Below are 19,181 nucleotides of genomic sequence, written 5' to 3'. Positions count from 1 at the left end.
TAGGAATTAAGTTATCTTGCTCAAGGACGCAACACACTGGCCGTGGTGGGGCTCTAACCCGCAACCTTTCGGGATCATGAAGCTCGTGCCCTAACCACTAGGCCACCGTGCTTCCCACAAATAAACAAGACAACAAATCCCAACTGGCACACTACCCAACTTTACCCACGACCTACCGGCATGGGATTCGAACCCAAGACCTAGGGGTCTAGGTATTTTCTGAGAAAACATACCCCATGTCTAGGCTTTAGTTGTGAAAAACAGATCCATTTGGGCAGCATGTATTTTCTCTGTATTCGCTGGCATAGTGCATGTTAGAATATGACCATTGCTAGGTCAACTGGTTTACGCTTTCTTGGTTACGAACCACTGGTCAAAATGATCACAACACAAAGCCTATGGCATTTCAAAATTCAGAACAGGTGTATGAGCCCAGGCATGAACCAGTAACCAATGGGTACTAACGTGCACTACAGCATCAAATACATCAACATGAAGCACCCCTGGGACTTTGATTGGTACAATTGCAATGAAAAGGGGGTACTTTGCTTGGCTACAATTGCACTTTACTTTGAAAAAGGTGGAAACTCACTTTTGTCTCAAACTTTGGTGAAGCTCCGCTTTCTACCAACAACTTGACGACATTGAGGAATCCGGCTTTGGCTGCAAAGTGTAGAGCTGTCCAACCATTCTGTAGTTTGAAAAATAACAAAATTTTATTAAACCAAATAATCTTGAAAAATATTAAAACTTTATTTAACCAAATAATATTAAATGGGGCATTTTGTGATTTTAGCATCCTGTTTGATGGTATGTTCAATATGTGACACGATCTGCACCATGGGGGCCAAAGGAGGCATTTTTGAAAATTGACTTACAATAATTACTACCTAATATAAAGAATAGGCTCTCATATACTGAAAACACAAAAGGTCTAACACACTTGGTTCTAAAGTTATGAAGTTTGTGATCGAATCTTTATCTTATGTATTTTATTGTTTTTTTACTCCATATTTTTGCCTTTATCGCAGTTTCAAATTTGCCACCTTTGGCCCCCATGGATCAGATCATGTCACATATGAAAAAAAGCATATTTCTAAAAATTCCAGTTGATTCAGACACAAAATTTGCGAGTTACGAATAATTGCATGTATTACACTTCCCAATAGGCCACTGTTTTATAATAGACAGAATAATATAAAAATAGACAGAAAATACATATTGGACGATGTCATCGTCAAACGACCAGATCTGCAAAAAGGTTATGCACAAAAACATCTGTATTCCTGGGTTTCTGATATGGTATGAAAATCTTAAAGTTGGAGGGATGAGGCTGTGGATCTTGCAATTATACATGCTTTTATCATTCCTAGTTTTCAAATTCAAAAAGCACTATCCATCTAGCTAGTCCATCAATCAGTATTCTCACCCTATTCAGTGATTTGCTCATTCAGTAAATCAAAATTCATTTTTTAACCTTTCTTAGTAGCATAGCCTGCTAGTGGTTAAGCTGAAAGCTGTGTATTGAAGACATCATGCATCTTGCAAATGGTAGTCAGCTTTGGCAAAAATCGCATTGCTCATTTCATAGCGAGTGTGTAGAATTCAAATATCACAGATATACTTTTGTAGGTCCTGTGGTTCTTGAGTTATATTGTAGGAGGGCTGAAACACCTGCAACACTTACATAAACGTACATAACTCATTAACAACGATAAATCAAGCAAGGTTTGAAAGTATATCGTTTGTAGAATAAACTTTTGCAAAACATCAAAGTGTTATTTTTCAATAATATATACTGATTTACATAATGAAAATCAATTTTTTTCAACCAACAGCACCTTGTCTACCCTTAAGTAAAGAAATTAGCTACATGTATTTGAATGAAGCTTTAAATTTGTCAATACTGCCGTTTTTTGTTGTTGTTTGCCAATTTTTTTTCATTTCAAAAATACTTTATGACAACTTTAATGAACTTCTAATCTTTCACTTTTAAGCAATTTATAAATATTTTTATGTTTAAACACTTTCGCTGGGATCACTGAATGGGCCTTTAAGTCTAATCTTTCTTTCCTCACAGGCTTTCAAATTCTTAACTCTATTACCTTATCGAACGTGTTGATGTCTGACCCCTGACCCAGTAGTAGCGCCACCATATCATAATGCCCATTGGCTGCGGCCATATGAAGACCAGTACGCCCTCTCTTGTCCTTCACATGGAGCTGTGTGGTAGATTTACTGAGCAGAAGACCAACCACAGCTGAGTGGCCACTCTGGGCTGCTAAATGCAATGGTATGGTACCCTGTAATTCATGAAGAAAAATAGGATATTATCTTGTGGTTCACAGCCCAAGCCAAGGATCAATCACTTAGAGCCAGGCTTACTAGAGAAAGGGGGCAACCTTTTTAACCCTGTGGGCCAGAAATAACCAAATGAAAAATTACTCATGCCACAAATTAGATTTTAGGACACAACAAAATAGTAAGGTACAGGTTTTAGAACCCTATCCACACTAAAACTAGCTAAATCTCACTAGGAAAACCACTGTGCATGCATGCATCCCATATACCCACAGAATCACTGGCCAGGCCAGGAAAACCCCTGTGGCTACAGCTCGCCAATCTTGTGCTTGGCATGCAAGGGGACCAAGTAGCTTGTTTGTTCATCTTCTCTCCTTTTTTGTTTCTTCTTTCCCTTTCAATAGCCAAAAAACCATGGGTTTGGTTAGGGTTAAAGACCCTAGAAAATTTTGAATTTTTGAAATGAACTTAAGCCATTTCCTGGCATGTTTCAGGCAAATTGATGCCCAATCTTTCCATGCGATTGTAATTATAATACTTTTTAAAGTTAAGTTTAAGACACCCCTTCCACATTTCATAAGATAATAACATTCACATACCTGTACAATGGTGGGGACATCCGGTTGTACACCAGGGGAGTTGAGCAGGAGTCGAACCAGACCTTCATGTCCTGACTGAGATGCTAAATGAAGAGGTGTGAACCCATGCTGTGAAGAAATCAAAATATGCTACAGTTATAATATTTAAAGACAAACAAACAAACAGAAAAACAAACAAATACAAACAATTTACAAATACCCCTTTGTTATTTTGATTTTTAATAAAAGGTTCCTGAAACTTCTGTTTCAATCATACAGGGGGGGGGTTCTTAAAGGATTTTTTGGGAACCCATACCACATCCAGGGTTCCTGGAGGTAACCCCCTATTGGGACTAGTTTTAAGTAAAAATATACCCCTAGCAGGATCAGATTTGTATAATAACATCCCTAGCGGGACCAGATTTCTATAGAAACATACCCCTAGTGGGACCGTCCCAGATTTAAAAAAACCATACCCATACGGAGTTTAGGTGAAAGTCCCCCCTATAAGACCAAGTGCACAAATATGACAATTATTCTACCAGAAATGACTTTTGACAGTCAAAAAGTCACACTTTGTTCTATTTTTATCAAAAATTCCAAAAAATAAGTTATGTGGGCATGAATCAGAAAATTTGATACCCTTTAGGAGACTAGAAGAGGTGAATTAGATATTTCAAGCGAGACTACAAGAGAATTTTGGAATATTATATCTCTAGAGAGAGTCATTTGTTTGGTTTGATACCCCTGGTGGGAGTCTTGGGACTACGGTAGGTCTAGTCTCGCTAAAACGGATAAAGCATGGGTACCCAGCCAGAATCCAAGAACCCCCTCAGGACAAGTTCCTAATACAAAAGCTTCAGCTGTGTACTAATTTGCGGGTCCAACACCAGCGCATATCAACAGCAACCAAATAAAATAATATAGAACAAAACAACATTATACTCTAATTTATTTGTATGAACTATGACAAAATTTTCGATGTCTATTATTTAAGATGATAGCCGATTAATTAGAATTGAAAAAAAATTGAAAAATTTATGATCTGAATTTATCCCTTCTAAACTATAACATTTGAAATAATCAACTACAGTATAATAGCTATAAGATAACACTGACAACTTGACATTGTCTAATATGTCTATGCTATTCTTTGAGAACTGACCAAAACTTGGCAATTCCAAGTTATATCCATACACTCCCTAAGGAAGACATGATCTTAATCTCTCACACAAGGGGTGTAGATTTCAAATGGAGTCACTCATTCAGGTAACCCCATTTGAAATTCAAACTCCCTGTGTGAAAGATTAAGGTCACATCTTTCATAGGGGGTTTATGGACTTCAACTGGAATAGTCCAATGTTTTCTAAATTTACATTTATATGAAATTCTACTTCTTTTAACCAACTCAAAACTCCACAATAATTGATCACCATGCTGCATGACTGATAGTCAATTGAAGACTTAGGAAACTGTTAATTTGATGGTACTATTTAACGGTGAAAAGTGTTGTGACTTTGCTATCAAAAGTCTAGTTGAAAAAAGTAATTATGCACTCTACATCATTCTTAGACACATTGACTGAAGATATTCCCGGCATACTACAAGACACTTGACAATTACTGAATACAACTGGAAATGTGCTATTCCAGTTGAAATCCATACACCCCTATGGAAGACATGACCTTAATCTTACACACAGGGGGTGTAGATTTTAAATGGAGTCACTCATTCAGGTAACCCCATTTGAAATTCAAACTCCCTGTGTGAAAGATTAAGGTCATGTCTTTCATAGGAGGCCGGTGTATGAACTTCAACTGGAATAGTCCAATGTTTTCTAAATTTACTATATGAAATTCTACTTCTTTTAACCAACTCAAAACTCCACAATAATTGATCTGCAGCCAATTGAAGACTTAGGAAAATAATTATTTGACGGAACTGTCTAACGGTGAAAAGTATTTTTACTTTGCTATCAAAGTCTACATTTAAAAAAGTAATCATGCACTCTACATCATTCTTAGACACATTGACTCAAGATATTCCCATCATACTACAAGACACTTGACAATTACTAAATACACCCCCTATAGAAGACATGACCTTAATCTGCCACACAGGAGGTGTAGATTTCTAATGGAGTCACATACTATTCAGGTAACCCATTTGAAATTTATACTCCCTGTATGGAAGGTTATGGTCATGTCTTCTACAGGGGTGTCGATTTCAACTAGAATAGGGAAATGTATAGATGATCAAGGTAGAAGGACATAAAACTAAAATTCAACTTGATTGTTTCAGTAGAAAGGGGAAAAGTCATACAAAACTGGTAGAAGACCCTGGGGAAGGGGGCACTCAAATCTCAATGTGTTCCATCCTTAAAGAGAAAGCCCCAACAGAGCAGTTCTTCTGGGGTGAACCAAACCTGTCTGGTTATCAAATTTAGTGTCTGACCGATTTCTCTTTTTTTTTCACCCAGGCAATTTTTAACCAGAGAACCAAGAAAGACCCTTGATTTTGACAGTTTGCAGCTCCCAAAGACCCCCTTTTACTGCTTCAGCTCACACAAACACCTCATTTCCAGTTCCTAGGGAGCACTACCCACCAAACATTATAGTGAAATGAAATGTATGAATTCAAGAGTGTGGACCCAAATTTTTATTTTGGGCTCAAAGACATTTAATAGTAAATTTATGACAAGACAAGAAGTATGATAGACTTCCACACAACATTCATCATATGAAGAGTCCATCCAGATGCAAAAACCGATATACCGTATTTTGTCAAATAGTCGCCCCCTCAAATAAACGCCCCACCACTTTTTTCAACCAAGATGTTTCAAAAATGCTGATATTTCCATGCTATCTTGTGTAGTAAGCTTACCAAGTTGCCCACATGGTCGATAATAGCGTCAATAATTGGCGAAAATCTGGATTGGAAACCCGGAAGTGAGCCAGAAGTCAGTGTTTCTAGTTCATAGTTCGTCATTTTAGCATGAGTTTTAAGTTTACCTAATGATTTTAACGGAAATTATCGTTCTAAAATTGACCTTGAATAAACGCACCCCTTGGGAAAATGTAACGCCCCGGGGCGTTTATTTGACGAAATACGGTATCCATTTTTCTCAACTTAAGATCATAGGCATATATAACTGGTTAAACAAAGAGAAAATAATAAGAAAACATACAAAGTGTCAATTTAAAGCTAGCGATATACTAGATGTTGGCGACTTTAACTCAAAAAAGTTTGAAAATGGCATTGATTGGATTTTGCATCTGAGCTCTCCATAACTGAACATAAAACTGATTACTGATATATAGAAAGGCTCAACATAACAAAGACTACACTGAAGAAGTCTCTCAATCGACAATTGAAATGCCCTGGTTTGGGCATTTTTTCAGAATGCCCCAACTATGACTCCCACTCCAAGCCTACCAGCTAGAATGACTACAATGTCCCAAGACAATCAGGATGACTATCAACAAGATGGAAAGACCATATGAGGAAAGATTCAGGAATGTCCCTACAGGTGACCAAAAGGTCAAGTGCCATCAGGCAGACCGGGATGGAGAAGAATGATTTAGTGGAGAACAAGAGGACACACCTGTGAATTTTGTTCATTTTGAACAATTCAACTAAAAACGAAGGTGATTTACTCACGTTTTAGTGACATTTCACCACTACACTTACTACGGTGCACCCTGTTGCCTATAAAAGCAAGCAGTCAGATGTGATGAGTTGCCAGTCTGATGAAGCCAGTAGTGTAGTGGTGAAACGTCACTAAAGCGTGAGTAAATCACCTTCGTTTTTAGTTGGAATTGTTCAAAATGAACAAAATTCACAGTTGAATCAACATTCCTAATGAACTTGTTCAAAGATAAGAGGACACATACTCCGTCCTGAGTTTCTAAGGTGGGAACAGCCCGTTTGTCAGAAGGGTCATTTATAGTTAGGATTTAGGGCATTTTAGGTTAGGATTACAATTACGGTTAAGGCTAGGGTTAGGAATGGTGTTAGGGTTAGGTTAGGGCTAGGGTAACTAAGTGTTAGGACTGATTAGAGTTACGGTTAAGTTCGGGTTTAAGTTATGTTTAGGGTGAGGATTAGGGCTAAGGTCCATGTTAGGGTTTGGTTTAGGGTAAAGATTAGGGTTTATAAATACCCTTTTTGGACTAATGACCCTTCTGACTACCGACCTGTAACCAGTGACTAAGGCGAATAAGTCAAAGATAGAAACTGAGCTATATGCTGGTAACCATGGTAACTACAACACACTTGATTTCATTACATACCTCCTTCTGCTATATATCAAAAAGTGCAACAAAAAAGTAACACCCACAATATTAATGTTCTGAGTGCTGACCATTATAAGCTTCAACATTAAACGTTTTGAGATATTTAAGTCCTTAAAATATCAAGATCTCAAGAACCACTGAACCAATACTAGGCTTGTTTATACTCATTTTAATGCATTTTTCATGCTGATTCCAAATATGGTCATGAAAATTTACAATTCTGAAATATTTTAATTTAAAAACAAAATGAAAAGTCTCTTGTGCAGAGCCATTGCTGCACATGTAGCTTGCAGTCAGTTTCAAAAAGAGTTGGTGTTAACCCCCGATTACCCCCAATTTCCAATTTGTTTTGCTACTGTGATATTGTGCTATAAAAGTCCATATGTATAGGCCTATGTATGTGTGAATATTTGTTTGTTTGTTTTATTTCTTCTTTAACCTGGGACACTCAGTCAGTTGAAAACACAATTAATCATCTGTTCTTGCTTAAAAAATAACATGACTCTAAATGTAGACCTGAATTCAGAATTTGGAGATATTCTAATCATAAGTATTAAATGTACTGTTATAAAGTATGTTAGAGGAATTTTAATTCATATTGAATTCAAGTTTCAAAGAAACAATAAAACACTTACATCATGCAGAGGTAAATCCTTCATATCTGATGGTATCACAGTGGGCGCTTCACTGCGATCGTAGCGGCACTTTAGTCAGCATCTCACGGACAAAGTCCACTTGGCCATAGTGAGCTGCGACATGAAGCGCCGCTAAACCTGTCTTGACACTAGCGGACTTCAGCGTAAATCTTGCTCTTGAGGACGCCCATGACTCCTACATGGCCATTTTTACCACACAAGTGAATGGCAGTCATACCATCCTGAAAAGCAAAAAGTAAGCATAATGTGGTAAACTTAAGTAAACTATATTTAGGGTCTTTTGGTGACATACTGCATTATTGAGGCCTTGAATCCCAGCAAACACAAAATGTGTTTGTAAAAGGCCAGAAAAGGTTGCCAGAATATATGTTTTAATGTTAGGTTATATAACAGGTATGAAATATTTTTAATAACATTTAAAGTGTTGACACAATAGTGTTTTGATACAAAATGATAAAAAACATTGTCATGACCATTATATAAACCGATATTTAAATATTATTAAACAAACAACAAAAACATTTCAAAACATTTCAAAACGTACATTACTGCATTTGCTGGGTTGTTGGTTTCCCATGTACACATTTGTTTAATTTAATTTTAAACAAATGTGCCCCTCTCAGATTTAAATATGCCAATTATATTCATTTTAATAAAAATTGATGAAAAAAATACCACTAATTGTACATGCATTGATAGTATTACATATCTGACCTATTTCTTTACTGCACACAAAGAAATAACATTCTATTAAAGGATGCTCTATTTGAAATAGAGCATTGCATTGTGAGATACCATGCTGCCTGATCAGGAAGTGTTTCCTGGCCTGGGCAGGCAGTCGGACCAGACTACTTACCGCATCTTCTTCAGTAGGTGATGCCCCTGCATCGATGAGGACACAGACGACCTCCTTGTGACCTCCAGCAGCGGCTAGATGTAATGCTGTAGAATCATGGGTCTGAAGGGAACAAATAAAACAGGGATTTTTTTTACATTAGCCAGCAATAATATTTAGGCCTACATATTATATATGAAATACAATTTAAAAGTATGTTTCTATTATGATATTACAAATACCGTAAAAACTTGATAGCTATCAAGCGCTTTTAAACATGCAAACATGCAGAACCCTGTCCACAAAAGTGTAAAGGGTTTTGAGCAAATCATTGAAACACATATAGTTATATACGAGTAGCTCAGTTTGTAAAGTGCTAAATTTTGATAAAATTTCAAAACAGCACTCAATAGTAAGCACATATGCTAACTATCAAGTTTATATGTTACATAGGTTCCCATGTTCTAGGCTCAAAGAACTGGAGCAGATCCATATTTGGGTCTTAAGGAACTGTCGCACATAACTGTACCACCTTTACATGTGAGTGCCCCGGTGTAGCATTCATATTTGACTCAATACAATTGATCATGTCACATATGCAAAAAATACCACTCCATACAAGCCACATGGATCAACTTTGGCCATTTGTGCATACCTTATTCTTAGCTGTAGTGACTCCTATCCTATCAAAGCGAAGCAGTTCCTTGATTACAGCAACACTTCCTTTGGAGGCAGCAATATGAGCACATGTTGAACCATCCTGTAAAACGAACAACAAAATGTTTAGTGTAATGTATGCTAACTTATGAAAAACTTGGCCACTTAATATTTTTCATCAAATTCAGACTTGTTGTTCTAAATCAATTCCCAATGAATCACATTCTTATATGACAACCCTTTCATTAAAATTGAAAAATAAGTTTAGTACTGAAGCCTGGACACAATTCTGGTACATTGGCCGGATAAGTCCTGCAGATGAAGCTCTTTTAGGCATCTTTATCAGGATTATAAAACAGCTTTTAATACATCTTTTGCTCTTGTCTGTTTATTACTTATACAATATTGATTTAAGGGCTGGGGTATGAGCGTTTGGACAGTATTTATTGTGGGACATTAGAGCACATCAGACATATCGAATTGCATTCTGAATACGAAGAATGTCATTCTGATATCAAATAATTTTGATTTTTGAAATTCGCAATTTAATACACATTTTATGGCAAATCATTAAAAATTGATATTTTTGATATTTAACAGTACTTGAAGTAAACTTTATAAATCTGATGATTTATACTTAAAGTGTATGTAGGTGGGATGAAAAGCCGACGATCAATTGAAAATTTTGACCTTTCGTATTGAAGATATGGATTTTTTCACAAAACACACAAAAAATTAGGTCTTTTTGGGAAAAAATCCATATCTTCAATATGAAAGGTCAAAATTTTCAATTGACCGTCGGCTTTTTCCTCCCTGCTACATACACTTTAAGAATATGTCATTAGATTTATATAATTTACTTCGAGGACTGTTATATATCAAAAATTTGAAAAATATCAAATTTTTATAATTTGTCATAAAATTTGTATTATATTGTGATTTTCAAAAAATGAAAATTATTTGATATCAGAAAGACATGCTTCAGATTCAGAATGCAATTCGATAGGTCTGAGGTGCTCTCATGTCCCACAAAAATACTGTCGAAACATAATAAACGCCATTTTAGATCCCTTAAACCTATTAGTTTATATTTTCTCAAAAGCTGCTTAGCTTAATGTACTGTTAAAAATTCTTATTTAAATTAAATTGCTCAGTGTTGGGAGTATGATCAGCAAGCATCACAACTAGCTGTGATTTCTTTAACATTCACTATATACTTTGATCAGCTCGTAATCGGCAGGAATTATTTGGCTTTTATCACTACGCCGAAGAGTAGACCCACGTTAAGAGTGATATAGTTGATCTGTCTGGTCTATATTTTGTGTGTTAAAGAAAGTAGACAAAGGACAGGACTTCAAGTAATTATTTGCACTATTTCTGGCGAGATATCACAAGACAATTCTCTCCAATAAAATATATTGATATTAATCCGTGATGTTATAAGGCCCGTCATTTACAATCTGATCAAACACTACATCTGCCACAGTACTTACGGAATTAGCTAGAGTTACAATCTCTGGTTTGTGTTTCAAGAAGAACTTGACGATGTCGGCATGGTCATTCTCAGCAGCAAGATGAAGAGGTGTTTGTCCATGCTGTGTGGAGAGAAAAGAACAGCAGTTTATATACATGTATTATCAACAAACTGAGAAATTATGAAAGAAAATATGACAACAAAAAAGAGAGCTAGTAGCTGAAAAATATCTACTTCTGGAAAATATTAGAGCAGTTAACTGCCCAGCTTGGTATGGAGAAAATAAGAAAGAAAGGAAACTAATTCTAAAATTGTTGTTGGGCAGGAAAACTCTCCTGTGTCATTGGCCCCTAAACATGTTTAAAGCAAAACCTCCTATGTAAGCTGTTGGCAGTTTTGTTTTAAACATGTTCAGGGGCCATAAGTACATAGGAGGTTTTTCCTGCCCAACAACGAAATAGGGATGTAAGGTTATGCCAGCGCCATGATACAGCAGGGAGTGATTACTATGAATCTAGATTTTGCAAAGAGGTAACCACTTGCAACTTTTGACACGGAAAGAACAAATGAGCTATTCCATTTAAAATGCACACTACCTCTGTGGAAGATTTTTGAAATATCTTCCACAGGGGAGTATGAATTTCAAATGGAATGAACACATTATCAGCTCCATTTGAATTTCATACACCTGAGAAAGATTCAATCTGAATCTTTCATTGAGGGAGGGTGTGTATCAAATGGAGCTGATGTGTTCATTCCATTTGAAATTCATACTCCCCCTGTGGAAGATATTTCCTAAATCTTCCACAGGGGTGGTGTGGTTTTTAAATGGAATAGCCCAATCTACAAGAAGACTAAGAAGGATGCTTAGGTGTTAATCAGAAATGTTGAATCATTTTACAACAGAAACCAATAATTGCATACATTGGGCTATTCCAGTTGAAATCCATACACCCCCTATGGAAGACATGACCTTAATTTTCCACACAGGGAGTGTAAATTTCAAATGGGGTTACCTAAATGAGTGGCTCCATTTGTGTGGGAGATTAAAGTCAAGTCTTCCATTTTTTGAGCTGTGGATTTTAATTGGGGTACAACATCTAACCAAAGAAATATTGTTTTCTAGTAACCAGGACTGGAAAAATTGTTAATTGGGCTATTCCATTTAAAATCACAACAAAACCTGTGGAAAACTTTGGAAATATCTTCCACAGGGGGAGTATGAATTTCAAATGGAATTAGCACATTAGGCAGCTCCAATTGAAATTCACCCTCACTCTGTGAAAGATTCAGGTTGAAGCTTTCCCAGAGGGTGTAGGAAATTCAAATGGAGCTGCTTAATGTGCTAATTCCATTTGAAATTCATACACCCTGTGGAAGATCTATTTCCAAATCTTCTATACAGGGGTAGTGTGGATTTTAAATGGAATAGCCCATATCCTGGAAAGATGAGTCACATTTTACTACAAGATAGCAAAATTTCACATCATTTCTTATGAATAAGAAATTATGTATACCACTTCGTATGAACATCCACTCGTATAATTTCTTATGTGTTCTTATAATTTCTAAAGTTCTTGAATGGGAAAGCAAAGTTTCCCTCCATATTTCAAAATATTTCCTCCAAATCTCTGAACTTTTTTCAGCCTGATATATCAAAATAAGCATGCTGAAATAATTTAGAAAGTATTTCTGAAGGACAAAAACATAAACAATAAAAAATAAAACAAAATCAGAACATTGCAGGTATTGTGGACTATTGTCTACCCAGCTTTACAAGACTGAGAAGACACAACATTTTCAGTACTGGTTTCAAACAAAAGCAGCTAGAAGTTCATAGCTTAAAAGCCCTTTAAGGCTAAGAAATCATTACAAAAATAAAATACACAATGCACACAGTCAACTTTTTCAGAGGGACCAATACTTAACCCCATGAGAACTACCTGCTGATTGGCCAAAAAGAAGTTTTCATTATCAATTGGACCAATCAGCAACATTCTTAGTATAATTTCACCACACACAAAAATTAGGGTGAATTATTTGCAAAGCTCCATTCTGATTGGTGATTAAAGTGAAGATATCATGTAATTGACCAATCACAGACAATGTTAGATCGGCAGTGCTCAGGGGGTTATGTTACAAAATTGTGTCTGACATCACCTGTCAATCAATTCAGAAACGATTCGTTTATAAAATGATTTTTAGTATAATTGAAATTTCTGAATGTGGCAATAAAACAGTGTGCTTTATGGTTAATTTTGTACCTTTTAAACATACAAACAGTCTCAAAGTTATTAGTAATAGGAAACTTTCTAGTGAAGGCAAAAGGTCAACAATGCTTAGAAAAGTTGCTTTTTGCCTTGTAAAAGTATCGTAATCTTTCACCATTTTCAGTGATTTCTTTTCTCCAATCGGCACCAGATGAATCAGCCTTTCTTTTACCCGCTACTGACCAATCAAGGGTTGTGGGGAGTTTGACTGACAGTGACGTCAGACGCAAACTAGTCTTTTTAAGTCAGTCTCGGAATATAGAGCAGTTTGACTATTGGTGTACCCAAATATTTGACTGTGTGCTTAAAAATTATATCATACTTACGATATCAACCATTTTCATCTGAGGGCAATTTATTTATACATAGTAATAAATAATAGTATATCATTGAGTAACATGCAAAATAGTTCTTATAAAACAATATTAATGTTTGGAAAAAACAATGTGTATCATTACAATTTAATTATATTAATGTTTGGATATTAAATAATTGTCACATAAATTAAGCAGGAGCATGTAATGCAGTTTGTTCTTAAGAATATTTTCATTTTGAGATAATTCAATTAAGATGTGGTCAAAAAATAAATACTTAGTTTGCTTGAAACTTTTATAGTACAGTTTATCATTATTTTGTTTCAAAATTGAAACTCATTGAAAATTGATAATTAAATTCATCTTCTCTAAAAATATACTTGAATAGGACAGCAAGAAACTTGTGATATTTGTGATAGAAAATGTTGTCTAATTAGTACCTACAAAATTAAAATTTGTCTAAACATCTTGATACTTGCATGGGTAGAATAGGAAAGACAAACACTTACAATGTCAGTAGCATTTGAGTCAGCCTTCATCTTGAGGAGTGTCTGACAGACTTCCAGTTTGCCGTTCTGAGCTGCCATGTGAAGTGGTGTCTTCTTGACCTAAAATGGTAAAATGTCAAAGGTTAAAGGTTAACTGAATGAATATATTCAGGGTTAGAATTTCAATCTTGAATCTTAACACTATAATGACAGACAGAGATAAAAAAGACTAGTTCGCGCCTGAAATTCTGACAACTAGACATAAAATGCTGCACTGCGCAGGTCGGCAACCAATCACGGCGCGCTTTTGCCTTGACGTCAGACGAACTAGTCTTTTTATCTTTTATGGTCTCCACTATATTGAGAGCAGGTCTCATTTTTTACTCCTTAAAAAAGAAAAGTTTTGTCTTTTCGAAACGTCGGGTTTTTAACTCTGTTTATATATTTTGTGTTACTCCCCCATTGGATGTTGTGTCATATTTTACCTGTTTTTAACTTTTTATCTCTGTCTTTCATTATAGTAAAGGAATTTGCAGGAAACACTTGATTCTTACAAAGTCAAGAATATGACAACAAAACTGTATTTCACCCAACTTTTTGTATGAAAACTTTTTAAGAAACAACTTGCAAAGTCTCGTCAATTCTATACTTAACATACACTATTCTCATATTTGCAAACCATTGGCTAATTCTGAACCTGCTTTGTATATTTTTAAACATAATTGAGCCTGTCATCAAATGTGACAAGATCAAACTTTTAAAACATAAAACATGCCACACTTCATTATTTGAAACTTATTAAACATGTGAATTCCAATTTTCTTGTTCCCAGCAAGTCTAAATGTTAGGTTATAAAAACAGTATATAAAGGGTATAAAACATTTTAATAACATTCAAAAGCATGTTTGAAAAATTTGCTGCAAAATAATTTAACTTAATGTTATTTAATTGTTGACAAAATACTTTGTAACAATATTTGCCAAAACATTTTACAATAACATTTTGACAACATTTTAAAAATGTTGTTGTTGTGTTTTTTCATATATATCCTTATTATAATGACCTTTATAAAACCCAACATTTAAGTGTTATTCAAACATTGTGACCAAAACCAAAACTTGTTTTTAACATGTTATCCCTTTTTAAAAACATGTTTTGTTTGCTGTCTTAATTGGAGCTAATTCAAACTACTGCCTATAAAATGTTCATCTACATTACAGAAATTTTAAATTGAACCTGTACATGATGATGATGAGTGATGATGATGATGATAATGAGGATGAGATGATGATGATAATGATAATGATAATGATAATGATAATGATAATGATAATGATAATGATAATGATAATGATAATGATGATAATGATGATAGTGATGATGATGATGATGATGATGATGATGATAATGAGGATGAGATGACGATGACGATGATGATGATGATGATGATCATGATAATGACAATGATGATGACAATGATGATAATGATGACAATGATGATGATGATGATGATGATCATGATAATGACAATGATAATGATGATGATGATGACAATGATGATAATGATGACAATGATGATGATGATGATGATGATCATGATCATGATAATGACAATGATAATGATGATGATGATGACAATGATGATAATGATGACAATGACGATGATGATGATGATAATGATAATGATAATGATAATGATAATGATAATGATAATGATAATGATAATGATAATGATAATGATATTGATAATGATAATGATGATGATGATGATGATGATGATGATAATGATAGTGATGATAATGATGACAATGATGATAACGATGATGATGATGACAATGATGGTGATGATGATGATGACAATGATGGTGATGATGATGATGACGACGACGACGACGACGACGACGATGATGACAATGATGATAACGATGATGATGATGACAATGATGATAATGATGATGATGATGATAATGATGATGATGATGATGATGACAATGATGGTGATGATGATGATGATGATGATGATGATGATGATGACAATAATAAAACCAAATATATAACAAAATACAAAAATGATACACAAAAGAAAACTTGACCCCCAGTCAATATGCCACACTTTAACAATTTTGAAAAATTCTGATCGAAAAAGGTTTTAAATATTAATATTTTGTACTTCGCAACCATTTAAAAATGGTTGCGAAGTACAAAATATTAATATTTAAAATTTTAATTAAACTGTACAAGCAAAAATATTGTTTGCTGACTCCCACTGTTGTCAAGTTTCAAATTATTAAAAATTTGTCCAATTTTCCCTAAATTATTGGTTTCTATGGGCAGGAAACCACCGAAAGTCACAGGCACTAATATCAAAAAGTCACCCAATTTTTTTCTTCCCCATTGGTTTTAATGGAACAAAAAATGTTCAAAATTGTAGGAAAAATTTTCAAAAGTCTCCCAAGTTGGGCTACTATTGCAAGTTTAGCAACACTGCTGTCTGCTAGGTGATAAATTAGGTAATTACTACTCACCAATGATAAGGCATCAATCGTTGCATTGTGTGTTTGTATCAATAATTTCACCAGCTCATTGTGTCCGTTCTGCGCACCGAGATGCAATGGCGTCACACCCAACTTTGACTTGGCATTGACAAATGCTTTATGCCATAGAAGTATGTCGGCGACTTCCAGATGACCGTTTTCAGCGGCAAGGTGAAGGGCTGCTTTGCCATGCTGTTGGATAATAAAAAGATGTTTTACAAGTTGTGACAAATGGAGAGATGGGTGGGTAAGAGAAAGAAGTCCTTTCCTAACAAACTGACTTCAGACCATTCCTATTTCCTCATTTATCTAACATATAAGCATTCAGGAAATATGGCACTGCCTTGAGTAGCTGCCTAAAAATTGGAGCAATTTTTTCCATCCTGAAAAGTTGTTTTTTAAACAATTTTCACCCATGAGTTTATATTAAAGCCACATTGGTATCCCAGTATGCAATAAATTCCACTAGCAAAGATGTTCCAAAGAAAGATCTCCCTCCACCAGTGTTATATTGACTTTGAATTTCAGAGGTGGTCCTTTCAAAATACCAGGATGACCAGGATTTGAACCAGGGACCCCTGGGTATCTAAATGAGCACTCTTACCATCTGAGCTATCAAGAAAGCCAACGGTATCAAAGCATTACAATATGCTATATAGGCCCAAGGTTCCAAATCATATATCTTAAGTATTTTTAGCATCAAGCAGTAACTAGAAATAATATTTTAACAAATCTAATGAACTAATAAGAGAAACTTTACTAATAATCAAATTAAACAGAATTACACATACCTCATCAAAGACATCTACTCTGGCGTTGTGTTGCAGTAATATCTTCACAATCTCAACATGGCCTTGCTCACTGGCAACCAGCAATGGTGACCAACCGTTCTGAACAAAATAAAGACGGAACAAATATTGTAGCCAAACAAATTATGTTTTTCATGCATGCAGTGGAGGCACCAGGAATTTTTTCAGGGGGGGGGGGCATGGGGGCAAAGTGAATTTCAGGGGGGGCCACTGCATGAATGTTAAACGGAATAACTGCTTTCAAATTCTATGAAGAAGACTTCACATTACGGATACAGTAAACATCAATAATTTATGGTAATCTTCTGTCCTAATGAAATCAAAATATAACTTTTTGCTAGTGTCAACTGGTCAGTCTTGAATTTCCTTTTTCTGTATAAATGCTGGCATGTCAGGATCTAGATATTAGATATTCAAAAGATATGCTTAAAACTGCATTATGTTAAAAAAATATAATTTCTTTCTGACAACATATAGGTATAGAATACACAGGCCCTATTTTAAAATCTTTTTTATACCTCACTTCTCACACAAAACACCCACATTTGTGTCGAAAAGACACTCTCAAGGATGAAGTCATTATAACGTTACATATTGGAAGTTAGGCATCATATGTTCAAGAAATCCTCCATGAATATGCATTATGTTAATACGACTCATATCTTTGTATTACTGTATAAGTGGTAATTTTTGCGTACAGTTATTTTCGCGACTTGTAGTGAGAGACACATTTTCGCGAATGTTATTTTCGTGATTGCCCAGTCCTCCTCTTATACTTGTAATACATTATTGCATACATTCGCGAGGTGTTATTTTCGCGGTTGGAGCTCTAATCGCGAAATTCGCGAAAATAAAACCCTCGCGAAAATTTCCACTTATACAGTAATAGGCTTTACTCACAGAAATTACCATGCAGTCAACATTTCCTTTTAAGGGAATTTTTATTTTGATCAATATCTACCTTGCTTTGTCTGTTCACAGCCAGCTGTGTCCTGTTTGGTCCCAGGTGTTTCACCATCTGCATTAGTATATCTGCATTGCCTGCTCTTGCACAATAGTGAAGTGGTGTTTCTTGTGTCTTAGAAAAGAAAATGGGAACCAGTAACATGTTAAAAATGTTTTTAAAAAGTTTAACAATCAGACATTTTGAATACAAAATGTTTCTTTTTCTATAGGTTTAAAAAATGTCATAATAGCTAGACACACGCCTTCAATGGGCTATTGCAGTTGAAATCCATACAAAAAGCTAATCTAGCTTCATGGGGCTGCTGATCCCTTCCTGAACCCCACCGAAGGGTACATTCCACACCACAACCCCATTTTTATCATTCTTCCTGGTTCCATCTACCCCTGCAACTGATAGATCATTTGACCCGAGCTGTCCGTTTAAAACTCAAGGTTATACCACACAGAATTATGTAAATAATCAAACATATAAACAAACAAACAAACAAGGGCCTGTTTTAAAATCAGGTATACCACCCACAAGCTGTGCTGTAAATTTCTGTGTATGATAAACAATTTCCTAGGGTAATAATAAAGTTTGTTCAGTTTATATAAGGCAAAAAAAATAAGACTCATAACACCATGTATTGATATAAAATGGCATGCACGCAGTTGGGCGCAATGCTTACGCTAGTTGTGGGTTGCATAATGTGTGACCTGCTCATGCTTATGTGAATTTACGCGAGTGTGAGTTGGGACTTTATTAACATGTGCAGTAACAAAAGCTGAATAATTTCCGCCTAATAAAAGCCCAACAAACTTTAGACAGGGTGGCGTACCAGATTCTAATATTAAGCTATTCCATTTCAAATCCATACACCCCTTATTGAACACATGACCTTCATCTCCCACACAGGGAGTGTGAATTTCAAATAGAATCACCCCATTCGGGTAACCCCATTTGAAATTCAAACTCCCTATGTGGAAGATAATGGTCATGTCTTCCATAGGGTGTAAGGATTTCA

General features: G+C 35.3%; 1 protein-coding gene across 1 annotated transcript in view; it reads right to left on the bottom strand.

The window, feature by feature from the left end:
* Positions 1–19,181, bottom strand: part of LOC140139798 (uncharacterized) — an 82,107-nt gene that overhangs the window by 6,934 nt on the left and 55,992 nt on the right. The window contains 14 exon segments of the mRNA XM_072161509.1: positions 593–691; positions 2,106–2,303; positions 2,901–3,008; positions 7,810–7,867; positions 7,869–7,975; positions 7,977–8,051; positions 8,687–8,788; positions 9,321–9,425; positions 10,816–10,917; positions 13,393–13,410; positions 13,890–13,988; positions 16,394–16,594; positions 17,194–17,292; positions 18,173–18,289. Coding sequence (XP_072017610.1) covers positions 593–691; positions 2,106–2,303; positions 2,901–3,008; positions 7,810–7,867; positions 7,869–7,975; positions 7,977–8,051; positions 8,687–8,788; positions 9,321–9,425; positions 10,816–10,917; positions 13,393–13,410; positions 13,890–13,988; positions 16,394–16,594; positions 17,194–17,292; positions 18,173–18,289 — 1,488 coding nt within the window.

Source organism: Amphiura filiformis, chromosome 18, assembly GCF_039555335.1.
Source record: "Amphiura filiformis chromosome 18, Afil_fr2py, whole genome shotgun sequence".
In the NCBI taxonomy this organism is placed as follows: domain Eukaryota; kingdom Metazoa; phylum Echinodermata; class Ophiuroidea; order Amphilepidida; family Amphiuridae; genus Amphiura; species Amphiura filiformis.
The sequence above is the reverse complement of the archived record's forward strand: the minus strand, read 5'-3'. Positions and strand labels throughout refer to the sequence as shown.